General features: G+C 33.0%; 2 protein-coding genes across 2 annotated transcripts; one reads left to right on the forward strand and one right to left on the reverse strand.

Moving 5' to 3' along the window:
• The first annotated feature begins 3,831 nt into the window (after positions 1-3,831).
• On the forward strand, positions 3,832-9,124 carry LOC142619340 (uncharacterized). The gene is made up of 6 exons (XM_075792407.1): positions 3,832-4,172; positions 4,261-4,353; positions 6,734-6,983; positions 7,079-7,175; positions 8,533-8,598; positions 8,712-9,124. The coding sequence occupies exons 1-6, from the start codon at positions 4,013-4,015 to the stop codon at positions 8,907-8,909; spliced, it is 864 nt and encodes a 287-aa protein (XP_075648522.1). The 5' UTR covers positions 3,832-4,012; the 3' UTR covers positions 8,910-9,124.
• Positions 9,125-9,811: 687 nt separating this feature from the next.
• Positions 9,812-17,804, reverse strand: LOC142619339 (protein ORANGE-GREEN, chloroplastic). Its single transcript, XM_075792406.1, has 8 exons — positions 17,392-17,804; positions 17,181-17,295; positions 16,315-16,431; positions 16,087-16,173; positions 13,771-13,847; positions 12,408-12,535; positions 10,621-10,757; positions 9,812-10,170 (listed from the first exon to the last, which is right to left on the reverse strand). The coding sequence occupies exons 1-8, from the start codon at positions 17,613-17,615 to the stop codon at positions 10,093-10,095; spliced, it is 963 nt and encodes a 320-aa protein (XP_075648521.1). The 5' UTR covers positions 17,616-17,804; the 3' UTR covers positions 9,812-10,092.
• Positions 17,805-27,136: the final 9,332 nt, after the last annotated feature.

Raw genomic sequence — 27,136 nt, forward strand, 5'->3', positions numbered from 1 at the left:
TTAGTAAAACTAATAGATTGTGGTTTTTTAGTCCTTTGAACCCACTCTTTTTTTTCTTTTTCTTTTTTTGGGAATTACACTTTACCCACCTATGATTTGTCTCAAATTTAACTTACCCACCCATGGTTTCATTTTTGACACTTAACCCATTTTTGACATTTAGCTAGAAAATAATTCTAAAATTATGTAATAATAACTCATTTAGTTATAATTTCTCAAAAATATATATAAAGAAAATTCAGGATTAAAGCCATGCAACGCATGGAATTTTCACTAGTATCTTTTATAAATTTAAGCATTATAAAACATTTCATCCACACTTTAAGGGTATCATTTGATTCATTTCTTTCAATTTAAATTTTGAACGAATCCTTCTATAGATATATATATATATATATATATATATATATATATATATATATATATACGAATCCTTCTATATATATATATATATATAATCATTCTATTACACTCCTTCCAAAATGGCAAAATGATAGATAGTTTGATAGCCATCCAAACGCATCACAAAACAAATATCTTTTTTTTTTTTAATGAAAAACAAAAATCTTTTTAAAAAAAATCTTTTAAATATCGTAGGACATTTCACTTTTGTTATGTTTTTAGTTGATACCACTTCTATTTCTTGCAAAGTGACATTGTCTAGAAGTTCTTGTTCCACGTGTAATAGATAGTTTATTTAATTCAGTGTTAATTGTAGCTATGTATCTTATTAGACTTTGTTTCATAAAATTGCTAAAGAAACATGACTTTTTCTATACCTCTTCTTTCAAATTTATTTGACTTTCCTCTACTAATGGTTACGTTCTAATGTCAACTCGTACTTTTGATTGGAAGATTATTGCATATATTAAGCCTATGTGAGCGGACTCTGATTGGACCAGATATTGTGTATTGTTCCCCATTCAGCAATCAGCTAAAAAATCTTTTGGTTTCTAAAGCATGGAAGCAATAGGCAGTAGAAATCTAAAAGAGACATTTAGCACTTGTATTGCATTAAATTTTGTAGAAATACAATGTAGCTTAGTATGAAAATAATACACATGAAAAATACTTTAAAAAAATTATGAGAATGGCATTATAATGTAATTAAAAATGTGCAATTCCTAGTGTTTGTACAATGCAGTTGTTCAATACTAATGATTAGGTACCCAGGCCATGAGTATGAAAGAAGTTGCAGTACAATCTGCAAGCTAGCCAGCTTTAAAAGACTACAATGGGAGGTGTATGCATCCCTGTAAAAGTAGATTTGTACTTTCTCAACAAGTCTAGACTATTTGTACATCTTATGTACACCTTCACGATTTGGTACGTTCATTGATTTTCCATCGATTTTTCCCGAATTTCTACATTCAACTAATTCGAACTTTTTTACAAATTCGAATTATTTGAGGCACTTACCATTAGGTGATTTATATGAATCACTCATTTTTCATTCATGGAGTTTGTCCATTATTCATATGGTTACATATTTAAAAAAACACAAAAAACATTTAAGAGCAATAACCGCGCCAAATTAAAAACAGTTTATGCAGAAACAGTGAACAATTTTTATGAGAAAATAGTGAACAGTTTTACTTAATGCAAAAAAAAAAAAAAAGATTTTATGAATGCAATAAGCAGATTTGAATATACAGTAAACTTGATGTGCAGAGAGAAAATTATATTAATGTAGAAACATATTTATAAATGCAGAAAAATAGATTCGATTATTGTGAAATTCAAACATGAAAAAGCATTCAGATTTGGTGTTTAAATTTAGAAAACACGATTTTACTAGGTGTTTTATGAGAAAACAGTGAACAATATTTTAAATAGTGAACAAAAAATAATTTACGCAGAAAAGATAGTGAATAATTTTTTAAATAATGCTGAACAGAAAATAATTTTAAGCAAAATGTTAGAAATAGTTTATGCAGAAAACAGTGAAATTTTTTTATGAGAAAACAGTGAACAATTTTACTTAAGGCAAAAAACAGATTTTATGAATGCAGTAAGCAGATTCGAATATACAGTAAACATGATGTGCAGAGTGCAAATTTTATTAATGTAGAAACAGATTTTATCAATGCAGAAAAATAGATTCGATTATTGTGAAATTCAAACATGAAAAAGCATTCAGATTTGACGTTTAAATTTAGAAAACACGATTTCACTAGGTGTTTTATGAGAAAACAGCGAACAATTTTTTAAATAGTGAACAAAAAATAATTTACGGAGAAAAGTGAGTGAACAATTTTTTAAATAATGCTGAATAGAAAATAATTTTATGCAGAATGCTAGAAATAGTTTATGCAAAAAACAGTAAACAATTTTTATGAGAAAATAGTGAACAGTTTTACTTAATGCAAAAAAAAAAATTTATGAATGCAGTAAGCAGATTCGAATATACAATCAACATGATGTGCAGAGAGAAAATTTTATTAATGTAGAAGTAGATTTTATCAATGCAGAAAAATAGATTCAATTATTGTGAAATTCAAACATGAAAAAGCATTCAGATTTGGCGTTTAAATTTAGAAAACACGATTTTACTAGGTGTTTTATGAGAAAACAGCGAACAATTTTTTAAATAGTGAATAGAAAATAATTTACGCAAAAAAGAGAGCGAACAATTTTTATGAGAAAATAATGAACAGTTTTACTTAATGTTGAAATTAAATTCATATTTTGAAATTAAAATCTCTGTATTTTACAATGCTTCTATTTAAATAAATAAATACATAAAAAAGCTACTTATTTTTATGTTTATGTTTATTTGTCGATAATCCCAAAAAAAAAAGAAAAAAAAAAAGTTACAAGGTACTCGAGCTTGGTGAGCTCGAGTACTATAGAAATAAAATAAACAACATTTTATGTTTATGTTTATTTGTCGATAATCCAAAAAAAAAAAAAAAAGGTTACAAGGTACTCGGGCTGGGTGAGCTCGAGTACTGTAGAAATAAAATAATTGACTTTTTATTTATAAAAGATACTCGATCATGTTATACTCGAGTATTGTGTTGCATGGTACTCGAGTATACCAAGCTCGAGTATCACATTATTTTTTTATTCGCCAAATTTCCACCTCAGCAATGCCACAGTGGCAAAACTTCTAGAAACTCGAGTGTCTTAAACTCGAGTTCTAAATGGTACTCGAGTTTGCCAAACTCGAGTACCATAAAAGTAGTATTTCCCTATTTAGTTTTGAAACAGTGTTTTTTTGCTAAAAATTTCTGAAAATTGTGGTATTGGGCCATTTTGGCCTGGATTCTACACTTGCACTATTTACTTGGCATTTAATTTTTTATTATTTCTTTATATATTCTGATTTATGAGAATGAAGGAAATGAGTAGATGATGGTTGATGTGGGTGAAGAAAGATAAATAATTAAAAAAAATTGATAATTTAATAAAACATTGTATAAAATAGATAATAAGAGTATTTTGAAAAAAGAGTATGTAAAATAGAAAATATAGGGGCTGTTGCTAGCGCTGTTTTAGTAACATTGTTTATATTTTTTGAAAATACATATAAATAAAAAATGTATATAAAAAAATGTATAATATTATTTAAAAATTGAAAATATACGTTTAAAATCCCATACAAAAGGCACATATATTTTTATGCCAAAATATCCGAAACATACGAAAGGCACATATATTTTTATGCCAAAATATCCGAAAATTTTGAATGAAATGTCCGAACAGGTATGAACTCACAATTGTAAAAGTAAAAAGGTGCACGCTTGATTTGATTTGAATTGAAAACGAGAGGGAGAGAGAGAGGGCTCTTTAGCGAATTGAAGAAGATCAGTTGAGAGTGATAGACATACCGTCGTATTCTCCAGTCGGTAAAAGAGAGAGCAAAGAGGGGTCTCAAGGACAAAAGATTCCATCTTTTCTCTTTTAGTGCTCAACAACGTGGCATTACTTTGTTGGAAAAAGCAGCTCAGAAATAGCTAAAAAAAGCCAAAAGGGTCTTTGTTGTGAGTGTGAAAGAAAGAAAGAAAGAATGGATGCCCTGATAGCCTCGTACGGAGACGCATCCTCTGATGACTCAGACACTGACACCCCAAATCCACCACCGCCTCAAACATCAAACTCTCAAGCCTCCTCAACGACCCTTTTGCCCCCACCTCCTCTCTTCCTTCTCGAACCCCCAAATTCCCTAGGTACCATTCTTCTCTCTCTCGTAATTACCCACTTCCATTTTTGTATAAATTGTGCTCACCAAGTGTTTGACGTTTTGTTTGTGAGAAGGGAATATGGAGTACCTGCAAATTGGTCAGGCTGCTAGAGTTAGGACCTTTCCCCATGTTGAAGGAAACTATGCTTTGCATGTCTACATCCCTGGTAATTCATTATTTCACTCATCTTACTTAACAAGCTCATTTCTTTACGTTAATTAAAAAAATATAAAGAAGATAAAAGTTGAACTTGATGTTTGGTTTGGTCCTTAGTGTATATGATAGCTAAATTTGGCTGTTAATCATAACAGCACCACGTGCCAGTACTTAATTTACAATAGAATTTTAATTTCTGGCATCTACTCCATAATGATTGCTCTTATCATTAGGCTAAGACACTAATCGGTATTTGGTAAAGTCTCATTCAACAATAAGAGATTTTACCAGCTAAGTTAACTGAAACCCATGTCAGTACTTAATTTATATCCATGAACTTGGCTATCCAAAATCTGGATGCTTAAAAAAATGATGGGATAGTGAAACTAGAATGAGTTGGATGCTAAAAGAGGGCTTTTGAGAGTATTTCCTCTGGGTTCCAAGTTGAGTTTTAGTAGAGTTCACTCATTATCTTTGGTCATTTGGTGATATGACCAACAAAGAAGCTCAGCTAGTAATTATCATTGTCTCTTAAAGATTTGGAACTCGGGAAAAGGAAATGAAAACAACTCTTATGCTTACACACACACACAAACCCGCATGCCAGCCCTCTTAATGGTCCAGAGAATTCTCGCAACTAGTAATGAGTCTAATGACAATAATGATGCTAGTGCATTTTTCCTCTCTGTTTTCTTTTTCAAAATGGTGATTTTGAAATGGCTGCGTACTTGTGTTCAACAATATAGGATATTGGTGAAACTCATGAACCAGATAAGGCTGTTACTGGCTGTAAGAGCCTATGGTTTTTTTGCTTGTTTTGTGTGTGATTTGTATGAGTTTTGGGAGGCTGTATGAAATTGAAAGGGAAAGACAAGTTTACTACTTATGTTTGGATATGCGATACAAGAGCTTCCAATTAATTCATTCATGTTTTGCTCATTAATCAACATTCAAAAATCCTATATAATAAATTCAAACATTTCAATTTCCCTAAAGTTCCTTTACGAGTGGGTGTCAACTACCACTTATGTTTCTGTCCAAAATCTCATTAATTTTCTATCTTACATGAATTTCAAATAATATTTTGTATTTTTCCCTTGTTCTTTTGGTTTTTCCTTTGTATTCTCCCGGGTACTAAGGTTGTGCCCTATGAAGCACGGGTACGGGTGCGGGTACGGGTACGGGTGCGGGACTCGGCAATTTTTGAAAAAGGTGGGTGCGGGTGCGGTGAGACTCGGCAATTAAAAAATTATTAAAAATATTTTTATTTATATTTTCTATATATTTTTACTATTAAAATATTCTTAAAAAACATATTACTAATTTACTATGCCTTGATTCACAAAACAAAGAAAGAAAAAAAGCAAGAAACACAAAACACAACACAAAACCAAAAAGAAAACACAAAAGAAGCAACAAATATTCAAAATAAAAGGAAGGATAGATTTAGGGTTTTTGGGTCTCATTTAGAGCCGATTTCGGCTGTTGCAGCATGATTCGAGGCCTGTTTCGGCCGTTTCGGGCCTGTTTCTGCCGTTTCGGTCGCCGGCCGATACGGCCGAAACAGCCCGATTCTGGCCGAATCGGCCCGAATCTGCTCGAATCGGCGCCGCGTCGGCGCGAGTCGGCTGGAAAAAAAACGAAAACACGTGGCCGACGCGGCACCGACGCGCGAGCAGCGGCGTCCCTCGCGCGTCGCGCTGCGTCGGACGTGGGTGCAGCACCTCCGGTGCCGCGTCCGTGCTTCCTAGGTTGTGCCCCTCTTTGTGCCCTTTAAAGAAAGGAAAAAAAAAACTTATAAAATAAAGTTTCAAAACATTTGAATAAAAACTATATTCAATAGCTTAGAAAGTTTCAAAACATTTGTGGGCTTGTATTTGGGGTCTTACCCAATGTATTTCAATTCCTGCTTTCTAGAATTTGTTAGCTGTAAGCTTTAGCTCTTGAGCTTTTTGTATTTTCTTCATGTCCAGAGTGTTCATCACCATGAACATGATGTTCATTTTTTCAATAAAAATTCTATTACCTATATAAAAAAAGAAGCTTAAAAAATGAATGAATAGAGTTAGTTTCTTTTCCAAATTCTATTCTATAAAATTTATCCTGATTGAAGGCTCAATGGAATGATCAATGCCTCTTGAAATGCTTCTAGTCTATGACTCGTTTTTGAGTGCCTGCATTAGTGAGAATGATTTGTGAGGACAAAGAGTCAACATTCTGCTCTAATTGTGTGCGTGAGGAACATATTATAATGAAGTTCTGACTTCTCTTTCTTGCCTGTGTGTTTCAATTTCTGGTGGGCTTGAATGCAATGATTAGACTAAGTTTAAAATTTCTTTATCAAGTGATGTGTTCGGATTGAGACCATTGTTTAAACAATGTCCTTTCAGTTTACATACCATCTACACCAAAGAAGGATCTGGCCTTGTTTCTGAAGAAGGTCGCATCTCTTGTACCCAGTCTTCATGTTGTTGATGTTGATGTTCCACTTAATAGTCTTTGCAAAGATGATCAAAAACTTGCTCAAGTTGCTTTAGGAAGGGAATTCCACATAAGTTTGGGAAGAACTGTCCCAATCCGGGTACACCAAATCGATTCAGTGGTGGCAATGCTTCGGCAGAAGCTTCAATTTCAGAGGCGGTCAGATTATCTATTCTCATATACGAATTTTACTGTAATTGTTGAGTTTGATATTACGAGTTTCCACATTAACACATAATTTTCTTGGGAGGCAGGTATTTGATTGATTTTAGTAAGTGGGAAGTTTTTGTTAATGATGATCATACACGGACATTTTTATCCATGGAAGTCAATACGGGAGGATTGGCTGAGGTGTGCTAGACATCCTTCTCTTTTCTCTTCGCCCCCCTCCCCCTTTCTCTCTCCTATTTTACTTCCTTTTTTCCCCTGTTTTTTTGTCCTTGTCAACGCAGAACTTCCAAGTTTTGGATTTGTCATTGGTGCCTCAGTTTTTTTTTTGGCTAAAATGCCTTTTGGTCTCTTTTGGGTCGTTGCCATTTTGGTTCCTTGAGTATTAAAAGCTGCAATCTAAATGTTCAAACTTTAGAATTGTTGTCAATTTGGCTGATGTTAAAATCTTTTAACATCTCAAAGTTGGTGGATCTTGACGAAGGGCCACATTGATTACGATTCTAAATTTGAAGGTTTAAATTACAACTTGTGATACTTGAGAGACTCAAATGACAGCAATCAAAATGTTAGTGGGACCAAAAGGTATTTTAGCCTCTTTATTTTTTGGGTCATTTTGAATGGAATTAGTACAGTTATATGCAATATTGATGACTAGTTGGGAACGGGGTTTTTTTTTTTTTTGCCGTGGTGTGGAACATCTCTTGTTGCAATCCAATTTGATAGAGTTATCATTATTGCAGAAGAACAGAGTGCTGGTCCTGGTAGATATACATGTAAAAGTGTAAATCCGAGACATCAAATATGCAGTTTAACTTTGTATCTATCTTTATGCCAAATTATTTATTAATATTTTGAAATTCCCCAAATTTAATGGGAATCAAGTTAAGTTTGATATTATACAAAACATACAAATACAACCATTCATGTCATATGCAAGAGGAGTGTTACACATTTTGAAATGAGGTGAACTCATAAAGAACCTAGCAAACTCATCTAGAAGTTATAGAATTTAAATAAGACGTTTACAGTTAGGTTTGCGGTTGCATGTCCATGGAAATTGAATCAGTCTGTTTGTTTCATAGAGGAATAGACATGATTGGCTAATGGTCAATACATGAAGTCTCTTCATTTACTCCCTTAAGTTTTTCTTCTTTTTGATATTTAGCTGCATGTAAGGTCATGCCCTAATTGGCTCTGGATCTGTTTTAGCATATTTTAGAAATATAGATTCTTAAGAAGCATGCATATTTCATATATTTCTACATGGGTAAACTTAGGTACAATAAATTAGGTTCCCCTATTGAATTCAAACACTTGGTTGCATAAATTTATTTGTCTTTGTAAAAGATAACATTATTTATTTTTTATTGGTTAATGCAACAAGGTATTTGAATTTAATTGGGGTACCTAATGTACTACACCTTGGTACCAAACCTAAGTTTTACCATTCTACATTACAACAAATCTTTTCTCTAGAATCTCCTCCGCTATTATGTTCATATAATTGTGAGACTGATTTGGCTTCAATTTATTTCAGATAACCAAGCAAATTCAAGTTGTTAACGAGGTTTATAGGCTTCACAATCTTCCTGAATTCTATAAGGTTTGGTTTATTACCACTCTTTCATTTATCTAAGATTATTATGCAGCAAAATATTATGCATATATATTATTATATTTCAGAAGAGTAGTTTACCATACCAATTTTGACTACAGGATCCACGCCCCCATATATCCTTAACTTGGGCATTGGGTGACATCAGTGATTCCCTAAAGAGAATAGTTGAAGAAGAAATGAAAAGAGTAAATGTCAGGGGCTCATTGCAGAAATGCATTTTCACCAGTAAATTCAGCGGTATTGAGTGTAAGATTGGTCAGAAAACATATAAGATAGGCAAAGTTCAAGATGATTAATTGAACCCCATAATTAATTGCGTCTTCAGTGAAGAATTTCACTTGTGGTGTACCGTGTATATGATGACTTATATTTGTTACTCCCGTGTTGTATTGTATGAAGGAAATCATGTAAGATGGACATTTAAAGGATCAGACTGAAATGTAAATTATTCAGTATGTAATTCTACTGGCCTTTCTAGTTGAAAGTAAAAACTAAATATGGCTTTCTAGTAGACTAGAGGTAAGTTTATAGTCATTAGTCTTTAGTTTCCATTTTGTAAGTCAGGGAAAAGACTGATGAAGTAAAACTGACTAAAAGGATTTGGTGAGGTTAGACTATAATTATTGGTGGAAAGTAGACTGGGAAATGGTTTTTGATTTAAATAGTTTATTTTTCGAACATTCGTGAGCCTCAAAGTGGTGGTGAGAAAGTGGATTGAAAATTTATGTGAAGGTGATTCCAGTTTGCTAGTGAATCATTGTATGGACCCCCAAAATTATAAGGATCCAATCAATTGTTGTTAAGCTACTCCCTTACATGCTAATTAGCACCCCACTTGATGAAAACTGGAATGACTAATCTCTTTTCCAGACTGACTTACATATTGATCTGTACTGACTGTATAGGAATAGAACTTGTACTAATCCGAAACAGTCTGGCTTGTACTTTCCCATACTGTTTTAAAACCATCCTGAATTACAAAATAAAAAATAATAGGTGTTTTTTTAAATTTGGCCATAATGAGGCAGAGAGAATTAACTGAAAAAATAAACGTGTGGAAATATGAAATTATATATTGGAGGAAATTAAACAAAATATTCAGAAATCTTAAAATTTAATATTATGGAATTTTCAAAACCAGACAAGTGCTGTAGTTAAATTTTGAATTTTCTAATGAAAACATAATTTAGAATGAAAATTGAAGCGGAGTGGCAAGGATGCCAATGTTAGATAATTTATTTATTTGGTTACTTTAATTTTTTTATAAAGAAAGAGGAAGAGAAGAACTATGCCAAGTCCTCAATAGTTACAGTTATTGGCATTTAGATATCCACAATTTCTTGAACTTTTTGTACATACAAATATTACTGTGTTGTCACAAAGACAACTTTGGAACAAAATTGTACATTCAAATAGTAATAGAGAGACCCTCAAAAAAAAAAAAAAAAGTAAAAGAGAGGCAGCAATGATGGCGCAACTCTAGTCGAAGGGATCAATCCGAGGGTCGTGTTCACTTGCCATTGCCATTCCAGTACAAAGACATGTGGGGCACATAACCTGCCAAATTAAAAATGGGACATTAAATCTGAGGTTGGTTATTGTATTAATATATAACTTCAAAGAGAAAATAGTGGGAAGTAGTAAAGTATACCTGGATTGCAATTTCATAAGAATTAGACTAATGGCTGATGAAGGTTTTCTTTTGATTCTCTTCATTAGTGGGGCAACAAATAATCCGCCCCCGTTTAGACTATCATTTAAGTTTTACATGATCCTACTTCTGCCAATTAATGGAGGTAATGATGATTTTCCCCAAAAAAGCATCACTACTTTCTATTTTCCAATCTAATGAAAATCTACATCATGTGTTCATGAATCAACTGTTTCCCTATATGCATATGAGCCTTGTACATTGAAGTGTCTGGGAGAACCAGCAATTCAAGCATGCACCAAACTCATTAATATAAGCAAAAAGAAATATAAAAACCAAAATTTTAGATGTCCAACCTTTCCAGATCCTGAACAATTTGAACATCTTTCTGTTTTAGGTGGTGACAGAGGTTGATCTCCGCCACTTATCGTTGATATTGGTTCAATAAGAACCAATGCCCCTGTGCTTGAACAGCGAGCACAAGCAAGATATCCTGCACCATTCAATTAGAAGAGTGGATATAAGTAGACTGAGTACGTATTCTCTACTCGGGTATGAAATTCTCAAGTACTGAACAAGTAATTACATGCTTTCACTTATTCATTTAAACGAAAACTCAAATTGGATTGGATATATACATCTAACGCAATTGTTAACAACATAAATCAGAGGTTTATTTATAATATGAATTTTGAAGAAAGAGTCATTTCATGGGATAATACCATGCACCAGAGAAAATTACAGAAGCATAAACCACAAAGTATGGGAGGAGTGAACATGTTTTAGCATGTAGGAGATTAAAAAAAAAACTAAGAGTCATTACATTTTCCAAGAAATGAGAGAAGTAAAGGAGAGGCTGGGGTGAAGAAGCTTCTAATTACTCAAAACCATTACAATCTTATATGTTCTAAGGTTTCAAAGTTTCTTTGACTTTCTTTTATGGGGTATCTATGCTTCTTCCCCGCTGTTTTTTGTCCTAAGATTCAATGTTTCCTCTTCACCCAGTTTCAATGTCACCCTTTCACTTTTAATTGCATCAATGTCAGGTCTGTACTTCAACAAAATGTAAAATTGTTCTCTCCATTAAACTCATCATCAAATCCAAAAGAAATTCATCGGATGTATTTTGGATTTGAAATTTTTATTTTGGCAGAAATTAATATTCAAGTAACAACAATATTATGATTTTCTCCACCTAATCCCTTCTACTTTGCCTCTATGCTACCCCAACCTGAGCTATCCCAGTTCATTTCTGGTCTCATCTCTCCACTGTCAAAAACAACATCACTAACAACCAAATTCAATCCACCAACAGAAAATAAAAATTCAACCCAGCACCATTACACCAGAGAGCCCAACATTTTCACAAGAGCATTTTGTTTACATGGCCATTGGCCATGGCAGAACATTTTTGAAAATCGTAAAATTTTCAGTGACACAAGAATGAAAAATAAGAATTAGATGTCACAACTCCAAAAAGCACTCCCATAGAAATAGTTGGGGGATCTTGATACTTTCAAGAGTGGATAAGAACGGATAAGGTGAACTAGAGATGGGTTTGTGCCATGGTTGTGATTGGCGTGTTCTGGTAGGGAATGATCCTCACGAAGCTGATCTTTGGAGCAAGCGTTAAAGAATTCGCTAGCAGCAGATCCTTTATTTAACAGGTGAAAAAGTATAAATTTCTATTTCTCCACTCAGCAATAAAAAGGAACATAAAGGCGCCCCTAAAAGAAAAAAAGAACCACAAAGGTGAATTAGAGAGGGGTAAGAAGGGTAGGATGGGTGAAAGAGTTTCTTTTGCATTGTCAATGGATCTTTCCAAGGACCCTTTCCATAAATCGTAGCAAGGGAAAACATAAAAATGCCAACACCATACAAAACAACAAATATATGAACAAAATATGGTCAATTAAGTGTGAGAGACATGATGGCCTCTAAAAGCTGAGAATGCATCCTAAATTTAGTTGAATGAATCCATGTAGGCTCAAAAGGGCTCTCTTCAAAGCTGAAAGCTCCATTTTGGTCCACCCGAAGTGAGCGAGTATAATTTAGTATAACCATCTCAATCATAGACATTAAAAACAACAGTGAGAAAGTACAAACTAATAATAAAATATGGTAGAAATTCCAACATCCATACCAGTTCCAAGACAATATTTGCATCTTTTATGCTCCTGTTGTTTTACATTGTTTATTTCAACCACCATCAATGCTGAGATCACTCCAACTGCTCCTCCAGAGAATGATGCCACAATGGGATCAACCTGACTGCAGTTTATGACAGGAAAGGTGGTAAATAGATAAAACTACAAACAGCAATGCATTGGCATCATTTAAAATATTAATATCAAGGTAGATAACAGATAACATGCATCTCATTTGACCTAAAGTCCGAAACTACTTACTAGATCCTTGAAAATTATAATTGTCTCAGTTTCAAATCTCAATCCATCCTTGCAAGATGACTGAAATGCCCTTTTCTAAAGTTTGAAGCTTTTCACTTGGACAACAAAATTAACAGCAATAATATGTGCAATTAAATCAACAGGCAATACATTTTTATTTCCAAGCCTGGTCTACAATCTTACTCATTTATAAAAAAAAAGTTTTGATCTACTATCTTAAGAATGAATTATAAATTTATAAGTATCGTACTTCCAACCCTCTTCTTATTTTCTTCCGTAAAAATTTACAACATGTTAAAAAAAAATTTAATTTAAAAAAGTTTTCATTCTTGGGTAGTTGTTTGGAAAATCTAAAATTTAATACCTGGACAATATTTGGAGGATGGGGCAGTCAAAAAACAGGTTGAACTTAATGTTTCTTGAGTTCCCTTTTTTAGCAAGAATTTTGTGCCAATGCAAGTTTAGTGACAGCCAACAGAAAACTCTCTATTGTCAACAATTTTAGTTTTAAGTGATACCGTTATCCAAACAAAGCACAAAGGATAATGAAAAGCCAGTTAATATGCTTATCGACAGATTAATCACCACCAATCATTTTTCTCAGATTGAAAATATATTCCAAATTACATTTTTTATATATAACATAATTATCTCAAAATAATATACCAGAATTATTTTTCATCCGAATAGCCCTTAAGCAGTGACATAATTTCAGTCATTTTACAATTGAAGTGTATCACTTGAAATACTTCAAGGAGCTGGTCAGAAATTTCTATCTTTAGAACAAGGAAATTGCTTACATTTACATTAATTGTGATATTACTAAAATTGGTCGGAGGCCAACAAATACCAAAGGACAAGAAATTGATTCATGGATGATGAGTCTAGGTTCTGAACCACATATAAGTTATAGATAATGTAGTTTTTTGGTCATGAAAATTTTCATGATTTTTTAAACATATTTCAACAAGCAGTTTCACAAAGGGCAACTGAGAAATAGTTCAAATGTACCATAGTGACGAAGATGAAAATCAAACTCAAGACTAACAAAACTAGAGAAACTAAGTGATAAGAGACCAAGGTATAAGCTGTCTGTACCTCAACTGCATTGGTAGATGCACGCTTCGGATAAAATCTTCATATGATGTGCCTCCTATTCCCAGCTTAAGCTCCAACTGAGTTACGAAAAGGGAAGCATTAGGGGTAAAGAAGATTCAGAAACCTAAAGTGATCCATGTTTGATTGTTTCCCAAAGAACCAAGAATTATTTGATAATTGATATGCATCCCCATTTTCTCATAATTAAATTCTGTAGATTTGTTGACCATCCGAAAATTGCAATATTATGGGGCAACTTTTGGAAAGCTTTCTCTTACATTAAGTGTGACCTTCAGCCCCATACATTCTTTAGTTAGGTATGTCAAGATTATTGGTCTTCACAAAGAAATGGAAAAGCTTCTTTTTTTTTGTTGGGGGGGGGGGGGCGAGACAAGCAAGATTTTTGCAACCGAATTATTTTTCTGTTTATGTACACTGCTTTAGAGGGTGGGAATAATCACAGATTTCTCTTATCTAACACGAGTCATCCCAAGTAATAAGCAGATTTCCAAACACAAGAAACATTATAATTCCAAAAATACAAATATTTATCCACATTCAAATAAATTTGGAAGAAAAATAAAGCCTAGTAGCACATGCACAACCGAATTGTTTCAGCAGAAGATTGTAGCCCCATAACTATATGCATCAAATGGAGCTTTTGTCATCCTTCCACGAGAGAAAGGAACAGTTTTTCCTACTAGTAGCACTCAAAATTTCCTCAAGAGCTCAAAATAGAAGGTGGAATAGACTTAATTTAGAGACCTTAAGGATAGCAATATGTACAGTTTTTATTCTAAACTAGACCATATACATAGGACCATCCACATGAATTGTAATTCAGCATTCAGATTTGTCAACATCCATATCCACTGTTTTCTTAGCAATCATGTCTTTTTACGAAGTTTATTGTCACTTTAAATTCCTAGTTTTACTAAAACTTTAGGACTGTTCACCTGCTACTCAAGTTTTGTTTGTGCTCTTGACAGATGCTCTATCAAATGGGTCTCTATCTCCTATTTCCTTCCCATCAGGGACTAAACTTGAATATTATTAGGACCATCTTTTCCTTATTTTGATGCCATTGTGATCTGGCAAATCATATCACAGATGTTTTGCCCTGCTGGTCTAATATTGAAAGTAAAGCCCCAGCATGGTTCCATTGAACATATTCTATTTGTATTTTGGAAATAAAAAAAACTAAAGCTATGGAATCCATTACATCAAAAAATCTTTTTGGTCCAATAATAAGTGCCCATGGTAGTCCACTAGGTTATAGTGTCTTGCTTCGTCTTATATTTAACTTTTCTCTAAGTTACTAGAGTTAGGGGTGTTTTTGGTCTTTTTGGTCTTTTTGTAATTGTGAGATGCCGACCATAGTTCATAGTTGTGAGCTTTGGTTATTATTTCATTAGTATGTGAATCTTGTTTACTTAATACACCATTATGTATGGCTTTAAATTTAGTTTAATTTTAAAACTAACCACCATAAAGTGAATGCCATAGGTTCAAATTCTGCATGTTAAAAAAAAGAAAGAAAGAAAGAAAACATTTCAAAATCACCCTTACTACACATTAACTTCTATTTTGAAATTACATCAAGAAAATGATGCAGCCATGGAAGATTGGTTTGTCACTACTTCGCAAATTCATGTATTCAATATTTATTTTATGGGGCTCACAACTGAAGTCCAATTGAAGTGAAAGTCATGTGGTTTTAAAAGGTCTTGTGTTCCTCCAATGAGAGGCATCATAATTCATGGTACAATTTTGACTTTAAAAATACAAAATACATTCTACAAGACTAATTCAGTGGTAGTTGGTCTAGTTCTAGCCGTATAGCTTATGATAATCCCTTCGTTTCTTCTATACAAATAAAATCAGGACAGCTAACATACAACATCTAATTTTCATACTCCATGTAGAGTTGATAATATTTTCTTTGATGGCCTTCCATTGCAGCAGAATAATAATTCCTCTCCTCCAAATATGATAAATACATATACAATGGCCTAAGTAAGGATGTAAACATTATTAATATATTATACTTACCGGAAAATTCCAGTAAACATTTAACTAAGAACCACCCTTTAAACAATAAGAAGGAAAATGGAGGAGGATAGATGTTAAAAAAGGTAAAATACAATGAAAGGTATAAGATTTCATGGCCTGGAACACAATTCCTTCAAGATAATATTACATGTAAAAACACAAATACACACACACATACAGACTAAAAATCCAACTGCATCAAATGTAGTGTGTATGAATCATTGAAAGAATTAATCATAATGATTTGGTGCAGAAGTAACTTACAGTGGGTGCTAGAAGGCCCCCAAAAATGATAATCCCGGCAATAAGAGAAAAACACGAGACATAATACTGCTTAAGGTTTTCTGAAGTCTGCAGGCAACACATTGATTATCTCCCACATGATCATCATCAAGAACAGAGCAAAATTTATGGTTTTTTTTTTTCCAGAATTAATTTACTGAAATATGTAGTCAGCATTAGAATACGACGACTCTATGAGAGAAAGCTCACCAAAGGAGGCAAGAAGGGAATGAATGATGGAAAATTAGGAAGTTCATTCTCTTGCACTTCCTTTGAAATTCCAAGCTCTGCATTTCTAAGCCTCTGTTGTATTCTCAGCCTACGCACCTAAACATATTGAAGGATTTTGATAAAAGGAAAATGTAATCAGATAGGAAAAAGAGTAGAAAACCAGGAAATCTATACTTATTTATTATTTGAACTATATTAGGCATAATGAATAAAACGCTGCACCATATCTTAACGATAGTTAAAAAACTGCGGCTACAAATAGTTTACTAAACTTCCTTTCTTTGTACAAGGAAGAAGGAGAACTATCAAAGAAATGTAAATTTAAAATAAAAGCATAAACATGGATCATACCCAAGAACCATCACATGTCACTGAATATATATTGTATATATGTTTCTAGTAAAATAAGCCTAAAAATTTATAATTTTCATTAAGTTATGAGCCCATGTACACCCAACCTAGCTCCTAGTCTCTACATATACATTGTAAACATGATTTGAGAATAATTCATCCTAGTGATGAAGGCCGTTAGACTAAACCACATAATTCATGTTCCCTCTATCTCTCATCCCTTCCACATCACTACAATATATACTATTTTCCTATAATTTCAACAGTGTATTGGTTGCTATTATTGAGGATAAAAGATATATAATCAATAACAGTGTGATCATCATGGAGTGTGAATGTCATAAGTTGAATTTCTATCCTATGATTTATTAAAAAAAGAAAAGAAAAAAAAAGAGACAATTAATGACATATATTAATAAAAGAGACTAGAGAGTGTTCCTTTAATAATCCTCAGTCCCACAGTAACTGCAACGTGAACAGTAACAGAGACAGACCTCCTCCATGTGCAAGAAGATTTTGTTGCGACGACTCCGAATGTTGTCTTGAATTTCTAGCAGTTCCATTTTGGCGAAATCTTGGACCGTTTCAGGTCCTTCGATTATACAGAATCTGATGAAAAACACAACAAGCACACACATGAATCAACTATTAATTTCAACCAAAATTCTCTCTCTTTCACACACACACACACGTATATAATATTACCCGGAGGCATTTTTGTCAGTAGGATCGGAGTCGATGGAAGGAGCAAAAGGAGAAGAAGAAGAGGAAGAGGAAGAAGAAGAGTCAGCATCCGAGGAGGCTCTGGCTCGCCATGATCTGGAGTTGAGCTTAGGCTTTACATGAGGAAATCTACTGCAAGTCCAGTTATGGACACCGTACGGACACGGCGGGTTTATAGGATACGACACCGCCAATACTCGGATCATACTCTCTCTCTCTCTCTCTCTCTCTCTGTTCAGTTCAATTTTGGTAGTGGAGTTCAGCAGGAGTGGAGTGGAATTTTTGTAACTGCGGCTGCCATTTGTACTTCAACTTCAAAGTGTTCAACTACTTCTCACTTCTCACTTCTCACTGACTTAACATTATTATTATTTTTTATTTTTTGATTACGACTTAACATTATTATTATTATATTTGTCTATATATGGTGGATAGGAATTAGGGAAGGAGGTGGTTTGCTACGTGGAACGATGGCTCTGGTGCATTTTCCTTTATTTTATTTTATTTTAATTTTTGAATTTTAGTGGAGCTAGTTCGGTTGGATTCCAACACAAATTCCAATCTGGTCGCATAAAATCATGTCATTTTCTATCTTTCTTGCAAGTTACAACAAAAATTTGTTTGGGGTAGTACAATGACAGAAGAAAATCAACATTATCCTTTCGGATTTAAGGATATAAATTAGTAATTCCTGGTGGTTTTGCCTATCAAAAATAAAAAACAAAATTATATTAAAAGGTAAAGAGAATTAAATTAGTATTGGCCTAGACATTTCGCTAATCCAGCTAAAATTGCATAAAATAAACTCAAAAAATTCGCCCACATAAGACTAGTGTGCCACTAATAATATACCATTACACAAAGGGAAATGCATGCTAGTTATCATGGATTCTCAAAGTTTTGTATTACTAGTCGCTAATCCGTGCTATATACGAGAATCTATTTATTTGTGAGGTAGATTAAAATAATTTTATAAAATCTTAAATTTGATTATAAGGAACTATACCATTGTATGATTTGTCAGATAATTTTAGATATTGCAAAAAAAATAACTCAAAAATTTAGATATTAAAACTTTTAAAATACCAAAAAATATTAAAGAGTTATATGATTCACTACTTAGAAATTATTGAAACAAAACAAAATATATATAACTAAACAATAGAAAAATATAAGAAAAAATTGGTTATATTCAAAAAAATAATTCATGGCTATTACTATTAAAAGGAATTAAACGATTCAAAACCTACAAATTATAGATAATATATATATATATATGTAATTACATAAATTTAGATGTTAAAACTTCTAAAATGCTAAAAAAGATATATAATTAAAGAATAAGTTATTGAAAAAATTCAAAAAACATATGACTATTCAAAAGAGAAATATAAGAAAAAGGAAAAAGTACAGGAACTCATAAAGTAATAAGTTTTAAATTTTAATGGGTCTAAACTTTAAAAGAACCTTATCAGCATATGGCCTACGCTAAAAGATGTTGAGTAGGAGCTCACATTAAAATAATAAAAGTCATACCTCCTCTTACTATCGTATATAAGCTTTCTGTCCAAGAAACTAACATACTTTCATATCGTAAGGTGAAGCAAAGATATATGCAATAGCAACAACCTTAGATTTCAATTATTACAAGCTTTTTTATCTTGTACAAAACGACTAAAGAAAGTTTGGTAGTTCATGTACAAAAAATACATGAAAAGCCATAAAATATTTTTTTTTCTTAACAAAGTAGAGGAGAAAAAAAATAACAGAAGAAGAGCTTATACCTCTACTCGGGTTAAAAAAAAATTGGGGTTTGCACTGCTTTTATGATGTTTATGATTAACCTCACAAATTTGGAGATAAATTATCAATATTTGAGTTTGAGTTTAAGTTGGACTTGTAAGAGAGATAAAGTTTCACTCATTGTTAAGTTTAGACTAAACAAAAATAATTTTGTTTTAAAAAAAAATGATAATGATGAGTTTGAGTTTAAGTTGGATTTGTTAGAAAGATAGAGTTTTACTCCTTGTTAATTTTGGACTAAACAAAAAAAATTATTTAAAAATAATAATAATGATGTGGCAAGCTCCAGAGAGGTCAACAAAAAATCAAAAAATTTGGTTATATATATATATATATATATAGAATAATGTATCATCATCTCTATTATGTGTGTGTTTGTTTCTAATAGTAATAATAATAGAGATGATGATACATTATTCTAACGAAAAAAACATACCACAAACTTCCCTAAAAACCCACTACGTGTGGCTTGTTTCTCAAAAAACAAAAAGTGGTTAGCACTTAGCACCGTAATTTTAACAAAAGGATTTTTTATTCCAATTTTTTAAAGACTCTTTGGGCCGTTTGGTTGGAGATTTCTTGTACCGTCGTTTAAAATGATGTGAAAGCAGTTTAAAAAGTGTTGTCAAAACACATATTTACAGTATTCATAAAGCAAAAAATGTGTTTGATACCATGTTTCAAATAACATTTTTTAATGTGTGAAAAAACATAATTGTGTGTTTAGCATGTATATGTGTGTGTGTGTGTTTTTTTTTTAAAAAAAAGCTAACAAGTGTGCCCCTTGGTTGGAATTGAAAAAGGAAACTTTATGCGTTGTCTAATCAAGTGGGCCCCATGTTTTTCAAAATATTTACAAAAGTATCATTGAACAACGTTGTTTGAAATCTAAAAACTAGTAAGAGGAGTTTTCCAAATAAAATGTTTAAACACCCTAAAATAAGCAACGTAACTCAAACACTCCTAAGAAAATACCCTTACCAAATGCATTATTTTTTTAGAACCACAATTTTCAGTGTTTAAACACTGAAAACTGTTGTTTAGAACCCTTAGTTTTCAAGTAACGTTGCTGAGTGATCTTTTTGTAAATAAGTTAAAAATCATTGGACCCATTGACAAGACTAAACATTTTTTTTTCTCCTACGGGCCCACCACGTTGTCCTTCTTTTCTTTTTTTTCTTTCTTTTTCTCTCTCCTTCAATAAAATATCATTTCTTTTCATTACTTAAAAAAAAAAAACACATACACATACCAAACATAGTTTTTTTATATTTTAAATATGTTATTTAAAACATGGCACCAAACATATTTTTTGCATTATAAGTACCTTAAACACGTATTTTTGCAGCACTTTTTTAAATTATAGTTTTCATATCATTTGAACAATAATACTTAGCATAGGGACGGAGCTATCATTGGACTAAGGGCAATGTCCCCCCTACCCCCAATTTTTTTTTATAAAAATATTATTATTATTATTATTATTATTATTAATTTTGGCAATTTTGTTCTATAAAATTACATTTTGTTTCCCTTGAATAATATCATTGATTCTTTTAAATGTAATGTTATACTCACAAACATTTTTACAAATTGTTTTGGTAGCAAATTCTTATTGGTTCGCATATGGGTCCATCACTCACAGCTTTTCTTTACTTACCAGTAACTACTTATTATAACATACATACATACATACATACATATATATATATATATATAACTTGTAGCTCTAACATTTTCCTCATTTTAGTGACCATAAAAAAATTTATAGATCTAAAATCTAAAACAAAATATACAAGTCCAACAACAAAAATCAACAATAGTAAACTAAAAAAATTAAGTTTAATTAACCAATTTTATCCAAAATAAACAACCCTGCCCTTTAAAAAATTCTAAACAAAATTAATTTTGTTTTGATACACAAAAAATATCTCAACAGCTTAGTAGAAGCAAAGTCAGAGGTTGAAACTGCTGCACACAGCCAACAGTAAACTGCCCCCCCTAACCTAAAGTTTTGGCTTTGTCCTTGCTTGAGCACCACTACCAAATGACCATTCAATCTCTTTGCAACACACCTAGCTTTTTCTTTGTCTCTTTGCAACTCACCCATATCTTTTTCTCTCCTTCAGAGAATCAGATTGCAACTCACCCATTCAGCCAAAAACTAAAAAACTATTAAATCATTCCTCTTTGTGCTTCGCCCATAAATAGTCACTTTTATATCTCAAATTCTATATGTCACTATCTTTGAATTATATTTTTCTTCATTCAAGCCTTTTTCTTTTATTTTATAAACATTAATAAAGGAAGGAGATTCAAATCCATGTTCTCCTTAGAAAGGAAAACATGTAATATTACTGAATTACAAGACTCTCAACTTCATTCCAAGCTAATGAGGTCAAATAATGCATGTATTTCACAACTCAAAAATGGCAAAACTAAGGTTCAAAAAAAAAAAAAAAATTATGACTGCACTAAAACCATATAGGTTAGAGCAATGTAGATCAACACAAAGTGAATTGGTGATGTCTTGGAAATTGGAACACTCTAGAAGCTTGACACTCGACATGATATAAGGCTGCCATGTGCAGTGGCAGAACTACTAGCCAATGGTCACGTGGTGAAATCTTAGATTACCATGTGCAACATGAGGTTTAAAATATTTTTGTACCTTTTCAATGACGATCAAAATATGATTGTGGCATATTATTTTTCTAAAAAATAAACTAAACCCTTAAACAAATAAAATTGGACATGTTTCCTAATAAAAATGATTAAGAGAAATTTACGATTTTTTTTGGAGAAATTACGTGTATATTCATACAAAAATTGACGCAGTCACTTTGATAAAATTAAGGAGAATTATTTCAAGAAACTTTTTATTGATAATTTTTTTTTTGATGGTATTACTATTGATTTCAATAAAAATCAAATATTTATTGAGAGTAACAAGCAAATTTAAGGGGATTTTGGCTCTAGTTAAGATAAATAAGGCATTTTTATTTTTAGAAAATTACGATACATTTTTATATGAAATTTATATGAATTCCAATAATTTTTAGCATACTTGATAAGGAAATATTTTCATAATTTGCAATAATTTTTTTTTTTCACAACATCTTACATAATTCAAGCTTTTTTATTTGAATAGTCAAATCAAAAGGAATTTAATGCTCTTGATGTAGAACCATTTCTACTATGTTCTAACAATTAGGTCTTCAATTTTTATTTTTATTTCTGAGAAACCAGTCTAGTAGTCTAGGACTTAATTTTAAGGAAAAATTAATGAACATCAAAAAGCAATAGGGGAACAATGTCATTAGGTGGATCTTCCATCCACACCTGGACCCCTAAAACGTTTTTAGCTTTTTTAGCTAAAACACCAGCAACACAATTACATACAAGACTAACATGATTGAACTTGACAAATTGGAAATCTATAGCAATGCAATGAATTTCATCAATAATGTTTCCATAGGAAGAAAATTCAGCACCTTCTTGAGTAATAGCATTGATCACCAAAGCCGAATCCTCTTCAAAAACAACTCTGTGAAGCTTAATTTCAACAGCAAACTGGATAGCTCTTCGACATGCCTGGGCCTCCATATATGCAACCAAGTGAGAAGCCGAAATATACTGAGACAGAGCGCCAATAACTTCCCCACGCCAATCATGAGCTATAACCCCAATTCCAGTTGTATTAGAAGCTTTGAAGACAGCTGCATTAAAGTTAAGCTTGTAAGAATCTTGATCTGGAGGACAACAATGTTGCACATCAGATGGCATAGTGACCTCTGGTTCCACATCTTGTGCAGCAAGAAACTCTCGGAGCAAATTTCTTGCCAAAGCACTAATGTTAGCAATAGGTTGCATGAGTCTGCCAAAATGAAGAGTATTCCTCCTGCTTCCCAAAAGCCAAGCCGAGATAGCAAAACTTTCCTTCCTGTAATTATCTTTAACCTGCAAAAATCGATTAGTTAGCGCGCAAAAATCTGTTGGAGGAGGAAAGTTCGCTTGGTGGAAGCTAATGAACAAACTCCATGCACTTTCCACTTCCTTGCAAAGCCAAAGAGCGTGCAATGAATCTTCAGGACAAGCTTTACAGATTTCGCAGGTAGCCAAGGAGGTAATTTGCCAGTGAAACAAATTACTCATTGTTGGCAACACATTGTTACTAGCCCTCCAAATAAAATGCTTGATCTTGTTAGGAATATGCAGTTGCCAAATACCCTTCCAAAACTGTTTTGTGCACTCGGATTTAAGCTAGACATAAGGAGCTTATAGTCACTGCTAGTGGAAAACAATCCAGATGGGGTGTGTGCCCAAACAATACAATCAAGAGGGTTTCTTTTGCTAAGGGGAATTCCAAAAAACCACCGAGGCTTCATGTGGTAGAAACAAATGATGAACCATGTCTTATTTCCATACTCCCAAATGCGGGTTGATAAGGGGATGAAATTTTGTCTTAGCTGGCATCGATGGGAGAGGAGAAATAATGGAACTACTAGACTTCATAGGCAACCATTTATCCCCCTTTAGGGGGTGAAATCCAAACTTTAGGGGTGTGATTTGTAATTTACCTAATTTAATATTAATCATATATGTGCAACATTTTCATCTTATATTTAAGAAATGTTAGACATAGAGCTATTCTACCTTCATCATTTGTGGGAAGACCGCGCGTTATGATCCAACGATTTTTAGATGCAATGTCATTGGTTCAAAAGTTTGGGAAGCCAGATTTATTCATCACAATAATGTGCAATCTAGGATGGGAAGAAATCCAAAATGAGCTTTTACCCGCACAAACCACACAAGATCGTCCAGACTTGCTTGCAAGAGTATTCAAATCGAAATTTGAAGAATTGAAAGATGATATCATGGTCAAGGGGGTTCTTGAAAGAGTTATTGTATATGTGCAGGTCTTTGAGTTCCAAAAAAGGGGATTACTACATGCACAAATGCTTATAATTCTCCATGAAGATGATAAATTGCATAATCTAGAGGATTATGATCGAGTTGTTAAAGCAGAAATACCGTGTATGATACATGGTTCTTGCGGATACCCAAAGCCTTTCTTTCCAAAAACCTACCTAGGCAATGACTTATACACTACTTACAAATGATATGATACTAATAATCCCGTGCCATTGAATGATCATTGCAGAATTATGGTAGACAACACTTGGGTTGTTCCATATAATTATTGGTTACTGCTAAAATATAATTGCCAATTTGCCATATTAATGTTGAAATATGTTGCAATATCAAGAGTGTAAAGTACTTATATAAATATGTGTATAAAAGCCCATATTGTGTCTTTATGGAAGTTAGAACAGGCCCAAATTATGATGAGGTCCAACAGTACATAACTGCAAGATAGGTTTGTGCTCTAGAGGTATGTTTGAAGATATTTTCTTTTCCTATGTATCGAATGTATCCTGCCTTTTTTGTTTGCAAATTCATCTTCTAGATAGACAACAGGTACATTTTAGACCACATGAACCTATTGCTAATGTTTTGGAGCGAAGTAAAAAGACAATGCTCACTAATTTTTTTTATATGAATATGATTGATCAAGATGCACGAAATTATCTATATAGAGAGTTTCCTGAGCATTATTGTTGGAATTATACAAACAAAACATGGACAAGAAGAAGATCTCATAAAAAAGTAATGCTTAGGATATATACTGTTTCATCATTTGATGGAGAGAAGTTCAATCTGTGTGTCCTTCTTAATCATGTCAAGGGATTAATAGGATTTGACGATTTATTGACTGTCAATGGGATCAACTATCCAATTTTTATGCAAGCAGCTAAATAAAGGGGTTTACTAGAGAATGATAATAGTAAATGACAGTGTCTGCTTGAGACAAGAGACATTCGAATGCTGTCAGCTTTAAGAAGATTGTTTGCAACAATATTGGTATTTTGTCTATCAACTGGAGTAAGAGAATTGTGGAATGAGTTCTACCCACATATGTTAGAAGATTATCCATCAACATCTGTTACAAAAGAGATGTAAAAATAAACTTCACAATGATTTAGAGGCGTTAGTCTTGCAACATGGAAAACACATCACAGAGTATGATTTACCAATTTCAACTGGAGAATGTGACAATGATTCAGCTGTACCAAGACTCATACAGGATGAGCTAATTGTTCCTAATGTAGGTGAAGAACTCACTTTAATTGAAAACTTGAATAATGACCAGAGAGTTGCATATGAGAAAATCATGACAGTTATTGATCGTAAGGAAAGCATGATATTTTTTGTTAATGAGCCAAAAAAGATTGTATGTGAAACAATGAATTTTGGCTCAACAATGTTGACTAAACCAATTAAAAATTTCTAGAAACACAACCAAATGGTACAACATTTTCATAATACCTTTATAATTTTGTAATATTTTGTTTTGACTTGTAAAGAATTGATAGCTCAGTAATTTTGAAAATATTGTGTCGACAACAAGATGTCTGAAATTTTTTACAAAAGAAATGCTATGTTCACGACATTTTCATAACAAATTATAAGTAATAGGTTGTTATTGGTGGGCAAAACAGTACTTTTTTTTATAAGTAAAAGTTTATTGATCTCAAAAAAGGTGGAACACTCTAGTACACAGGGAGTGTACAAGGAGTCAAACAATCAAGAACAAAAATTACAAGAATCTAAGAAATCAAGAAAGGATGAAAATGATTGGTTTCGCAAGGCAACCAACCAATCCATTAAATTTCTAAAGAAAAATAGCTTGAGGTTTGATATGGATCTCTCCTTATCTTCAAAGCATCGACTTTGTTTCTCTCTCCAAAGACACTACAATAAGCAATGGGGAACCATAAGCCATATATACCCATTTCGATGGTGGCCAAAACTACCTTGCCAACATGCTACAAGCCCCACTACAGATTGCGGCATAACCCAGCTCACTCCAAACAACCTGAACACCATAGCCCACATATCCATTACAACCGGACAATGAAGAAAAAGATGATCAACCGATTCACCATTACACTTGCACATATAGCACCAGTTCAATATCCAAACCTTCCTTCTTCGTAAATTGTCAATCATTAAGCATTTCCCTAAAGCAGCAGTCCAAACAAAGAAAGCTACTCGAGGAGGATTCTTCTGCTTCCAAATGCTTTTCCAAGGAAAGCAATAGTCATTAGAGTCCACTAAGAGATTGTAATAATCCCTAACCGTGAAACCTTCTCTCTATCAGATTTCTAGCACATCTTATCATCACCAAACCCCCTCACCGATACACCATATATGGTATCCATGAAACCGGCCAATGCCTCTAGTTCCCGAGCATGCATACCCCTAAAGAAACTTACATCCCAAAATAGGATTCCATTGTCAAACTTCATAACCTCAGCCACACTAACTTCTTGATCTCGGCAAAATCTAAACAATTTAGGATAGTTGACAGCAAGAGATGTTTCACCGCACCAACGGTCTTGCCAAAATTTCACTCTAGACCCATCCCCAATATCATATAGAATGTGGCAAGAGAAAGAAAGCCATCCCCGACTAATATTTTTCCACAAGCCAACACCATATGAACCATTAGTAGGCCTAGTACACCAATTACCCCATCCACAACCATATTTCACGACTATCACTTGCTTCCAAAGGGTAGCCCTCTCCATCCCAAATCTCCATAGCCACTTTCCAAGCAGAGCTTCATTAAAAAGTCATACCTTTCGTATCCCCAAACCACCCGAAGCAATGGGAGTGCAAGCAGTAGCCCATTTAACCAAATGAAATTTTGGTTCATTACCAATGCCACCCCATAAGAAGTCCCTCTAAAGTTTCTCTATTCGGTTAGCCACAGAAGCAGGAATAGGAAAGAAAGATAGAAAGTAAATGGGTAAATTAGATAGAGTGCTTTTAATTAAAGTGACTCTACCTCCCT

This window comes from Castanea sativa, chromosome 12, assembly GCF_040712315.1.
Source record: "Castanea sativa cultivar Marrone di Chiusa Pesio chromosome 12, ASM4071231v1".
NCBI classification, from domain to species: Eukaryota; Viridiplantae; Streptophyta; class Magnoliopsida; order Fagales; family Fagaceae; genus Castanea; species Castanea sativa.

What these genes read in the sequence shown, in the direction of transcription:
- LOC142619340 (XM_075792407.1), top strand. Translation starts at nt 4,013, where the DNA reads ATGGATGCCCTGATAGCCTCGTACGGAGACGCATCCTCTGATGACTCA. An exon ending in AAGCTTCAATTTCAGAGGCG is followed by an intron (nt 6,984 to 7,078) that starts GTCAGATTATCT and finishes CTTGGGAGGCAG; the next exon opens with GTATTTGATTGATTTTAGTA. An exon ending in ATCTTCCTGAATTCTATAAG is followed by an intron (nt 8,599 to 8,711) that starts GTTTGGTTTATT and finishes TTTTGACTACAG; the next exon opens with GATCCACGCCCCCATATATC.
- LOC142619339 (XM_075792406.1), bottom strand. Translation starts at nt 17,615, where the DNA reads ATGATCCGAGTATTGGCGGTGTCGTATCCTATAAACCCGCCGTGTCCG. An exon ending in TCTTCTTGCACATGGAGGAG is followed by an intron (nt 16,432 to 17,180) that starts GTCTGTCTCTGT and finishes CAATATGTTTAG; the next exon opens with GTGCGTAGGCTGAGAATACA. An exon ending in GGGGCCTTCTAGCACCCACT is followed by an intron (nt 13,848 to 16,086) that starts GTAAGTTACTTC and finishes TTCGTAACTCAG; the next exon opens with TTGGAGCTTAAGCTGGGAAT.